Consider the following 12,173-nt stretch of genomic DNA (forward strand, 5'->3'; position numbering starts at 1 on the left):
TAATTTACAAGTAATTTATTTTTCCTTTTATAACATTAATTGTAATAATATTTTTCGCATCCACTTTAAATTGATCCTCATAATCAATGACGTTCTATACATATAGACAATGCACCCCATACAAAATCAAAATCGACTAATCGATCGAGACTAGCGCAAACGTCCGATTTTTTTGTTCGGTTTTTTTACGACCAGTACGAATAGAGACGCCTGTGAAACTCCGAGTATTCAACGGGTGTACCCAGTAATGACCATTCCTCTTCTTCTTGTTTAACGCCAGTAAAAGTGTAATAGTAATCAATCAGCTAGTCTCACGGAATTCCGAATCTGAATTCCTGATCAGGAAACCTAATCCGGTTTCCGAACGTTTGCGCCCAGCCTTATAAACTTCGACTGCTATGTCTATACATTTCTGCGTTTACTCCAATTTTTAAAATTTTAATGGTCAATAGGCAGCAATGTAAACACTATTTCAGTTTCAGCTGCGTTTTTGAATTTAGAAACCGATATGGACAGTGACATAAGTGGAGTAGAAGTAAGGTATCCTTTTAAAGTCAGACTAAAAAGAGCGTTGCTATGAGTTTTACGTCCGTCAGTCTGTCCCTATTTTCCGATCAATATCTGATTAGTTGGGTTTTTTTACGTTTTTAATCAAAAATCACATTCATATTATAAAGGAAAAAGTTTGTATGTTTAATAATTGGCTTTTGTTTATATTTGTTACTTCTTTACGTTCTAAAGGGATTCGGATTTAATACATACTAACACATAAAAAATTTATTCACATAAAATATTTAGTTAAGCTGGTTACTTAAATATTAAGTTCCTTGAATTAAATAAAATTTGTCTTTTATACTCGGATATCTTTTCCAGGGTATCTTTTTGGTATATGTAGTATGACATCAATATATATTTGTATGACAGCTTTTGTCAAATTTTAAATGTGGTTAAATCCAAAAATCTTAAATCCTTTAGTGATGAAATATAAAATAAATGCTTATTTGGTTTGTAAATTTCGTCACATATCTCTCTTTTTACCAACTGGCGCCAATTATCTTTCATTATCTTGGGCAAGTATATAAGATTTTACATATTTGCGATGTAAATAAGTATCAAATATCAATTATCACTAGGTAATGATACTTCCAGGTCTCTTTCAGCAGAAATAGCAATGAAGAAGAGGTAGACCGAAGAGTGAACATGACATGGAAAAATTTTGGGCACAAAAAGAAATTCTCAAAGGAGATTACAGCTTGGCACAAAAAAGATTGTGATGGATACATGCCTTCTGCCAAGCCTAACATACGGAAATCAAACATGGGTTTACACAAATAAAAAAAAATTACAACAACACAAAGAGCAATGGAACGAAGCATCCTAAAGCTAAGGAAAATAAAAAAAAATTAAAAGCGAAATTATACGAAAGAAAACCAAGCTTTCAGATGCTCTTGAATATGCTTTAAAGCAAAAATGACAGTGGGCTGGACATATCTGTAGAGTAAAAGACAAAAGATGGACACTGAAGATAACAAAATGGCAAGGGCCGATAGGAAAAAGACAAGTCGAAAGACCCAAGAAACGGTGGGTCGACGACGTATAAGAGATAGCGGGAAAGGAATGGATGAAAACTGGACAGGATAGAGAACAATGGAAAAATATGGAGGAGGCTTTTACCCGAAAAGGATCCGAATTAAACCAATAAGTAGCATTAATTTTAATTTACTTAATTTTACTAACTTAGTTTACTTTAGAATTAACTGTTTTAATTTAAGCTTAAAATCTTATTTAAGTATATAAAAACAAAATATAACAAGTGATTCGGAATAAATAAAGCTTTATTATTATTATTATAACGATACTTCCGTGATAACGTGTAAATAGCACTAGTATTAGTAGAACGGTTCTTGTAAGCAGTGCAATTGTTTTCATAACTTTAAGTGCATATTATATCTATTGTTTTGGAATAGTGTTTTCGAAGTCGGTTGATTTTTGATATTTTTTTTTATTTTTAGATTTTTAGTGAATCTGAACTAGACTTACTAATAATTTATTTAAATTTGTGTAGATCTACTAAATTTTGCAATGCAGCAATGAACGTAAGCGCATTGCAATAATTTTATAACCGACAGTTAGAAATTCTGCCACAGACCCTTACTGTAATAGTTAAGGAGTTTTTATTATTTTTTATTTACTTTATTGGAGACAAAAACAGAAACAAAAGATTAAATACATATACAAATTATAACTAACTAAAATAATTACAATTATTCCCTTGGAACGTCTCACTGAGAATATAGATGTTAAAGATAAAAGCGACATCTGCTTAGGTGCAAGCGTGCACGTACAATTTACAATACAAGTTAATCGTAGCAAAGGTAAGTAAAACTTGGTAAAAGTAAGCTATATAATTGTAAAACTAGAATGTAGAAAACAGAAATAATAAGATTTAAGTTTGATTAGAACTGAATATTTTTTAAGATTAGTTTTATAGGTAAAAAGGGAGCACGAAAACATATCAATGTTATTCAACGTGAGATTATGTAGTGTACATATTCTGTGAAGTGGCGCACGTTTACCAATATTAGTCCTAGTTTTAGAGAGGTGAAATAAGTTTTGTGATCTAGTGGCTATAGATGGTACACGGAAATTAATCTCAGATAACAATTGGGATGACTTTATCTCGCCATTACAAATTTTATACAGCGTCACTGCGTCAATTAACCGTCTACGGTTACTCAAGGATAGGGTATTGTGTTTAACTAACAGTTCATTGTACGAGCAGCGTAAATAACAACGCATACGGTAATTAAGGGTTCTTAAAAATTTTTTTTGAATAATTTCTAATTTTTGAATGTAGATTGCATAAAACGGATTCCAGATTGGTGACACATATTCTAGATGAGATCTAAGTAGACTATTAAAGAGGCAGGTAAATGTGTCTTTCCGCTTAAAGTGTTTAGTATTTCTTGTTATGAAACCTAGCATTCGGTAAGCTTTATTAAGTACATTTTCTACATGCACATCAAGAGTAAGTTTTGTATCTAGATACACACCAAGGTCTCTAACGGTTTTTTCTGAGTTAAGAATGTAGCCACCTAGTTGAAAACTCGTAGTTAATATATTTAAATTTCTTGTGAATGTCATATGAATACATTTGCTAAAGGCCAAAAATAGTTTATTAATTTTACAATATTCTTCAAATCTCATTAAATCAGACTGTATTAATTTTAAATCATTTTGATCACGAACACAGGAGTTTATCTTTAAGTCATCCGCATATAAAAGGAAATTGCAATGTTTGAAACAAGATGAGATATCATTTATGAAGAGTACAAATAGTAATGGTCCTAGGATAGATCCTTGAGGGACGCCCGAAGAGGCTATGACAGGGGCAGAGACATGCCCATTAATAACAACAGACTGAACACGATTTTGTAAATACTACCTGAACCAAAGCAATAGATTGCCTTTGATGCCGTTGTAGGAAAGTTTTTTCAAGAGTATCAGATGGTCCACCTTGTCGAACGCCTTCTTGAAGTCTGTGTAGAGAGTTTCAATCTGTCTTTTTTGATCCAAGGCATTAAAAGTATAGTTTGTAAAAGTGAGTAAATTCGACAAAGTTGATCTTCCTTTTACAAAACCATGCTGTTCGTCAATGATGAAATGCTTACAGGTTGAATAAACATGATTGTGCACCAGTTTTTCAAAGACCCTTGGAATTACTGAGAGAATGGATATGGGTCGATAGTTCTCAACATTACTCTTAGAACCCGATTTAAATATAGGTGTTATGTAAGCATGCTTCCATTGCATCGGGAATACACCAGCTTCCAGACATTTGTTAAAGATGATTTCCAATGGGACTGAAATAGTTAAAAATGTTTGCTTTAAGAATAGTGGACTTATTTGATCTAGACCGGGGCCTTTATTGGGATCCAGATTTTTTAAAGTTTTACATATCTCAGATTTGGTAAGGTAAATACTGTTTAGATACACTGGGCTATCAGATGTAACATCGTTTACAAGTTGATTAATGTTATAAGCCTCGGGTGATACTGGTTCAAAAACCGATTGAAAGTATTTTGAAAACATCTCTGATATAGTGGTAGGATTATCCGAAGAGTCATTTTCTAGTATCATTGTGTGGGGATATCCGGAATTCGTTTCTTTAAGGTTAGATGTATATTTCCAAAAGAATTTAATGTTATTTTTTAAGGATGATTCGACATTTTCAATATACTTATTATAGCAATCGGAGAGTAGCAATTTAACGCGTTTGCGCAAAAGGGCGTAAATTGGGAGTTCCATTGATTCCATATATATTAAACTACGACAATTACTTGGTTATAACGATGTGATGGTAGGTGACTCAAATATCCGGATAGCATATAAAATATTCGGCCTAGTATCGTTAATTTGCTCCTAAGAATTGGTGATTTCCGTTTTGTAATAGATCCCATAATCAGAACCCAACCAAATTCTCATTAAACTACCTTTGAAGTATATTCCTTCCAATAAAAAAATAATTATCGAAATCGGTTGCCGCAATATTGAGTTATTCGTAAATTTGTCGCGTACATACTTATAGCAAATGTAAGACTTTTATGGTTTTCTCATGGTTGCCATTATCAGTTCTGAACCAAATTGCAATGAGGCTACACGAGAAGCACCAGCTTTCAAATAAATAAAGAATTGTCAAAATCGGCTCACCCAGTCGAAAGTTCTGAGGTACCAATCACAAAAAAACATACCGATGAATTGAGAGCTTCCTCCTGTTTTGAAACGATTAAAAAAGAATTATCAAAATCGGTTTACTCAGTCGAAAGTTCTGAGGTAACGTATAGAACGTCGTTGCTCATAATCATTATAAGACTCCTAAATATTTCAAACACACTAACAAATCACATTGTCACAAACAATAACAAAAGAATCACTGTGTGATAATTATATTGTGTGTGAGTGAACAAACGAACTCAACAGATAAAAGTGTAAAGCACAAACAATAAAACACACAGTCTTTTAACGTTCTTCCAGAAGAAACACATAACACAAGTACATACGTTGGTGGCCATTTTTCAATTGCACAGAGTACCTTTACTATACTATACTGTACTAGTTATCACTGACCTCTACTTTAAAACTACTGGACTGGCGGCCTTTGTGCCTGTTTGATATTCGCTCTTTTGGCGCTGTTGGCCATGTAGCGAGAGTCTGCAGTACTAAAACTAGTGATGACAACCTAGTGGAGAATATAGATACTGGGAAACTATTTACGAAAAAAAAATGTGTACTTTATTACGTCGACTCTTGAAGTATAAATAACACGGAAAACGAAAAAAATTAAGAAAATTTATTGAATTAGGCGTTACTTTGCGGAAATCCATAATTACAAATGATTTAAGTTTTCTTTAGTGTTAATTCCGCCAATATTTGTTTTTAAAAACAATTTGACGCGTGTTTCGCCTCTACACGAGGCATCCTCAGGACGTGTTGCCTCGCCAAAATCTGGCACGAGACTTCCATACTTCCAGACTTCCCATACTCTTAAAACTTAAATCATTTGTATGAAAAAAATTAATTCAAAATGTAAAAATACTTGAGAGTATTGTACGTTCCTTCGCAGCCATTTGTATACGTGGGTAACAGTGAAAATGTTTAGAACTGGCCAGTTAGAAACATTGCTAATGAAAACATTTTTTGGATTTCAATTTTAGAACTCTTTGGTAACCTAATGTGGTATTGCATTCATTTGTTTTTGTGAATTGGCGGCAAATCTTAAACTCTTGTTACACGTGAAAATGAACCTAACTGATTTATTATGACTTTCGTTGTGGGCTTACTCAACAACAAAGCTATGATAGGCTACGATTAGCATTTCTTAATGAAGCCACATCTCTTGCCAGTAATCTCAATGATGATCCGCGTGAAGGACGTCCTTTAACAGCGACTACTGAAGATAACATCAGTGCTGTGCGACGCATGATAGAGGAAGATAAGAGAGTGACCTATCAGCAGATACGGGCAAGCCTAGGCATTGGTATGAGTCAAGTTCAAAAAATATTACACGAACATTTAGGCGTCAGGAAGCTTTGCACCAGATGGATTCCCCATACTTTAACTGAAGAATCCTGAGATTTGTTCAGTGAGTTTTATGAGCTACTGAGCTTGGAAATTGCCACGTTTCGGCACACATTAGTTCTGGTACTGTAGTCCTTACCACTAAACATAGAATAGGCATTGTTTTCTTATCAGCTTTGAACATTTATATGAAAATTTGATAGTAAGAATGGAGAATTTATTTAACCGTTAAAATATTGTGTTTTAACAAAAGATCTAACACATTCCTTCTATCCAGTGGGATGACACCGTAGTGTTATAACATTTTTTTAGCTATTTCGCACACTCTCAATACCCATTATAAATATTTGAACTCTAAACTATAGTTTGCTGTGACAGAGCTTACTATATTATTATAAAGCTGAGCATTCTCAATTTTTTGGTAGTGAAAATTCTTTCAAATCGTTGCGACTTGAAATTTGATGAAACGAAAAACCGAGACAATAGTGGCGCCGTTGCCAGGTTATAATGATTACACTATTATTTTGGCCGCCATGCAAAATTATGATTACTACAATATGGATATCCTATCTGAGGTTCTCGAGGGTGCAGAGAACGAATTTGGGATCATTTTTGAAATCCAAGATGGTATAATGATAGCCCTAATGTCAAACAACTAAAAAGGCATCTTTCGGAAATTGTTGTGCCACATGGAACTAAAATCGTTGAAATCATTAAACTGTGTGCTAACGAACACGAACACGAAACACTAGAATACGTTAGGACAGACAGACTGATGATGCAAATGAAAGTGATGGTTTATATTATAGATAACTTACTCTATTTTTCTGACTCACCAAATTTTGAATTACTGAATAACAAAGCTTATGAATATATAAAGCAACTACTTGGATATATAGCTGGTTTTGTGGTGAGGTCTCTATGTCACTATTTAAAATGCATGGATTGTATAGACTTGTAAACTGTAAATAGTATAACTACTAGTTTGAGTACAACAAATTAATAAGCTCCCGAGATGGAGATAGAATAATATTCGGCTTAAGCAACGTATATGAGGATTGTAAAGCTGCGTAATATTTATGAAATATAACTGTTTACTGTAAAATATTAAATAATTTATAAGCTTCGTGAAAAATTATGTTATTTTAATTATTTTCAATAATTATTCTAATTCTTTTACATTTTTTATGAATTTATAAATTTACAGTTTACATGAAGCAATTGTTTAATTTTTTCAATACTTTTCAATGTTTTATTTACAATATATTTCTTTTCTTTATTATATCGTCTTTAAATTCAGTTACATTTTGATTAAACTTTAATTGTGGTTTCTTTGTTATATGTAAATTGCATGGTAAAGCACTTGTATGTAATTGATGAGGCTGTATGGTCTATAACTCTTGCCTATCCCGCCGACCGTGATGCTTACGGTTTCGGTCCTTTGGAATTTCGGTTTAGTTTACGCTTGGTTTACGCTCGCTTTATACTTAAGTACCTATGAAGGCGGGTGGAAGGGAGTCGGGAAACTTATATCCTGATTTAGGTATTTTTAATTAAATAATCAACTTGGTTGCACTGTCTATAAAATGATAAATTGTGAAAATATAAGACGTAGCTTGTAATGTCTAACATTAATATTTTTGTGAATACGAGAGAGTGGAGTGATAAGGTTAACTCACAATGGAATGTTTTTTGGTGATAGGTGTAAACAAGATGGGAGTGTTAGCATCTATCGGCGAAATAACAATAAATAGGATTGATTTTAAATATTAAATTAATACATTAGAATTATTATAAATTACCCTCTTTGTTCCAGATATATATAATGGTGATTTGTATTGTGTAAATAAATATCGATGTCGTCGCAAAAAAGTGAAGTGAGCAAAATTAATAATAAAAAAGATATTTGTAGAGACTTCTTGTGGGGCTGCTGTAGTAAAGGACCCGCATGTAAATTCCGCCACGAGTTGGTTTTGGAGGATATGAAAAAGACTTTAATATTTTGCCACGATTTTCAAAATCACGGATGTACACGTAAAGATTGTTCGTTTCTTCATGCTAGTAGAGAGGAGCAGAATTTATTTGAGGTTGCGGGACAGTTACCTGAGGTTCTTGTGGAAAGGTACAAAAATATGTCAATGACAAGCGGTGAAACAATCCCGCAGATAGCAATGTATATCAGGGAGTCTCTGGCTGTAGCCCCTCCACCTCCACCGCCACCTCCTCCCCTACCAGCAACTAATAATATAGCAACATATGGCCCCAGTCAATCAAAGTTTATGGGCCCAGGATCTCATTCAGTAATGGCAACTGTTGGTCCTCATATTGCTCCTGGTCATACTACTGCAGTCATGCCTCCAATACATCCCGCTGTACCTTCAACTCCAGCAGTAGCAGTGCAGCACTTGCCTCCACCCCCTCCTCCCCCAGTACAAAATTGTACATCTGAAAACAGTTATAAAGGTAAATCAGTTCTCAATTCTTAGTTGAATTATTTTATAAAAACAATCATTTATTTTTCCAAATATTTTCAGCTACATCTCATACAGGTGCATTGGCAACACACCCAATAAATAATCAAGTACCAGGTTTTCCAGCCAAGTATGAACTTAATATTATAATAATATCTTGATATAATTTTGTATTCACATTAATATAAACTCTAATTACAACCTACAGATTTGATACAAGTAAACCACCACCCATCCTACCAGCACGATTACAATCCAGGACTGGTAAACGTAAATTAGCAGATAGTGAGGGTAAGTTTAATTTATTTATGCTTCACATAATTATCTAGTATATTTGCCTAGCGAGGTTCATAGTCAAAATGATTATGCTAATTTAAAGGTCCAACCGAATTCCAACAGTCCCATAAGGCGAAATTAAGTTGGGTTCCTGATATACCAAGATCTGTTCAAATAGATTGGCAGTTACTTAGAAACACCCATGAATTGTATGTGTTGTGATAAGTATGCCCTATGCAGTAAATCTTACATTTGGCTGTTGAATACTAACATACAAGTCTAGTACTTGCACTGCGACTTTAATTTTATCATACACAAGAAGTCACATGGTTAATACAGTTTTATTTGAGTTATAAAGGCACTGGTCATATTTCATTGTTTAAAACTTGATCATCATATACACATTAATAAATTATAATACCATGATTTATTATAGTCAGTGTTTGGGTGTAACACTCAAAAATTTATCTGATTTACACAGACAGTGCTAAATAATTCTACTTTTTGTGATTACTTATTGGCTTTAGTGCCAAAATCATAATCTCAATGTTTTCTTTATTTTTGTGCAAATTATAATAAATTCTGATTTCCATTATTTCTTGTTTTGTTGACTTGTCTCAGTCTCTACTGCAAGTTTACAATCTCGGTTGGACCTTTGCTGATTTGTTCTTATTGCAAATTCATAAAATAACCACTAGTTGAAGAAGCCAAAAAATGTTTTAATTTTATCAAGTGAATTACTTTTAACTATATAAATTAAATATTTTTTTGATATCATAAATACATATTAAATATTACTTCATGCTAATAGTTAATAGACACTGGCAATTTATTAAAAATATAAATATTTTTAATGTCATTTGCTATGCGTTGGTTGATTTTGTTCTCAGCAGAGCCTTCGAAAGTAAGAAAGGATGAGGAAACAAAAGAGGTAGCCAATTCTTGCGGCAGCTGCAGCCAAAGAGAATGCAGGTTTGAAAATGCAAAAGCAAGTGCTTTGCGAATCATTTCAACTATTAATAGTTATTGCAAAATTACATAGGTCTGTGGGACTGGTCAAGATGGTATCAAATAATTTTACTATTTTATACATACTAGCTGTTACCTTGTCCACATTTACCGATGTAACCATATCAGCTGGTGTTTAAATTTTTGCCACTTGCATGTACAAAACAATCATATATCTCTCATCGTTAAGACGGTGTTATCTTTTGGTTTGGCTGTTTTTTCCTCCGACTTTCTTTGCAAATCCAACTGCCACGAATTATCATTTTCATTTTTAGTTGTCATATTAGAGCCTTTGACTCAAATAATGTGTCCTTCTATTGGTAAAAAAAATTTAAAATTGGTTCAGTAGATAGTCCAGAGGTTACCCCATACAACTTCGCAAAATTTACTTCTTTATAATATAAGTATAGATAATTATTAAGATGTAATATGACGATATATGACCTAGCTGGTATTAAATAAAATAAATGTGTTTAATGAGGCAAAATTTTATATTATATTGTCTATTCAAGCCTAGTGTTGTGTGACCTGTGACTTATGGCCTGTAGAAACCCAAATTTAAAGTAACTATTAATAAAGGTACTATAATTTTCAATGTGTATGAGAAACTCACAGACCTGTGTGGTTTGATGTTATGCTATATTTACTATTTATCTGAAATATATATTAAATATTGTTGTCATACCATAAAATAATACGGAATACATCAGTAGCCCTTTTGCTGCAACTGAATAATGCCAACAATATAGAGAGATATTTAAATGATAACATGCTGAATATTATACACGTTTGCATTTGTTTAAATAAGATTCTGTAGTGCTCATGTATTTAGTTTATATATAAAAAAAAAAATCTCAACTCAATTGAATAAGTTTTTAATAGTAATGTTATTGTTGTTTATAATATTGTTTACATTTATTATTACATACTATCTTATACTTTTATTTGATGTGTTTGTAAAAATTAAATGAAGCAGTGCATATAAAATATAATATCATAATAATATTAACATATTTTATGAAGAAAGTGCTTTTGCGTTTTGTTTCTCTCTTTATATAATTTTTATATTTATGTTATAATTAACTCTTTATTTTATTGCATGCTTTTATGTAAAGCCCAAATCATACATATTTATGTACAGTTTTGATATGAGAAACTATGACTGGTATAATCACTGAAATTATTAGCACTGCACAAGCAATAATGTAATTAAAGTACAATGTTCCCTTACATGTTGTTTGTAACAATTGATATTTAATTAAAGATCTATCGTACGCTCAGCAGTAGGTACCTACATAATAATAAGATAATATTCAAGAGCTGGCGGCCGCATAAGTCGTGTCGCACATCGCATTGACGCTACTCAATGCAATAAATATAAGCAGCGAGATCCTATTACAAAATATCAACACATTTTAACTGTAATGATTCACCAAATGCTAGTTTAAAATATATGTAAAAAGGTACAACTAAATTGTCATCAGAAATGCCATTCAAATTAATCTACATAACATTGTTTACTAACTACATGATAGTCAGAATATATATAACTGTAACTACTTAAAAATCATAATATGTAAGGTACTTTGTTCCATAATTCCATTCTTAAATGGACATAGGCGTATATAACATATAATTATTAAAAGTTATAATCAGTGTCCTCCACACCACATACGAAAGTGGCTCAATTATTTTTTGTTTTAAAAGTTGTAAAAAAAGTCTGCGATAGCATAATATGTCTATTTTCTGAATTGAGCCGAGTTTATCGTTTAGTATTATGATAAGTCATGCAATGACAAGTGCTATTTAATTCGGTATTTTTCAGTAAGTAATATAGGATTTTATAGATTTTTGTTTGCCGTTTCAGAATAAACTTATATAAAAAGAAACTGGACGAGCATTATATTCAAGAAGAAAATCTTACCCTAATATACACAAGGAAATTGGAGGAATATCAGAGAAAAATGGACTTGCTTAAGACTTTTTTCAGCCCAGTAATTTACTCATTACTAGTGGATTATATAGAGGTAGTTAGTGTGTTTATTCCATTAATCTGTGAAATTATTGTCTCTATTTTGGTTACCCTTGAGATCATTGTCACTGTCATTATCATGCTTTTTATCTTCAATTATTCTCATGATGATGACGATCTTTTTCGAAATTTATTCAACAGTGATAAGTGTTGATTGCTTTGCGAGTTAACGACATTTTAAAAGTATAGTTACTATACTAACGACTTTATTCTAGGAGCTCAATTCAGAGCCAATCTGGGGAATGAGTACTTTCGGGTTTGTAGTTGGGTTTCGTTTATAATTTTAGCTGTTAATATCTAATATTAAA

The 12,173-nt window shown here is 32.4% G+C and overlaps 1 protein-coding gene and 1 long non-coding RNA gene across 2 annotated transcripts in view; one reads left to right on the plus strand and one right to left on the minus strand.

The window, feature by feature from the left end:
• Positions 1-12,173, minus strand: part of LOC126978775 (uncharacterized) — a 14,829-nt gene continuing 2,656 nt past the window's right edge. Inside the window, exon 2 of the long non-coding RNA XR_007732703.1 lies at positions 1-8,523. This is a non-coding gene — a long non-coding RNA (uncharacterized LOC126978775). The remainder of the gene's footprint in view (positions 8,524-12,173) is intronic.
• LOC126978760 (uncharacterized) overlaps positions 7,935-12,173 on the plus strand; it is a 21,577-nt gene continuing 17,338 nt past the window's right edge. The window contains exons 1-5 of the mRNA XM_050827809.1: positions 7,935-8,541; positions 8,613-8,679; positions 8,758-8,840; positions 9,716-9,797; positions 11,701-11,860. Of these exons, the coding sequence (XP_050683766.1) occupies positions 7,935-8,541; positions 8,613-8,679; positions 8,758-8,840; positions 9,716-9,797; positions 11,701-11,860 (999 nt within the window). The remainder of the gene's footprint in view (positions 8,542-8,612; positions 8,680-8,757; positions 8,841-9,715; positions 9,798-11,700; positions 11,861-12,173) is intronic.

The sequence above is a fragment of the Leptidea sinapis genome, chromosome Z, assembly GCF_905404315.1.
Source record: "Leptidea sinapis chromosome Z, ilLepSina1.1, whole genome shotgun sequence".
Classification (NCBI taxonomy): Eukaryota; Metazoa; Arthropoda; class Insecta; order Lepidoptera; family Pieridae; genus Leptidea; species Leptidea sinapis.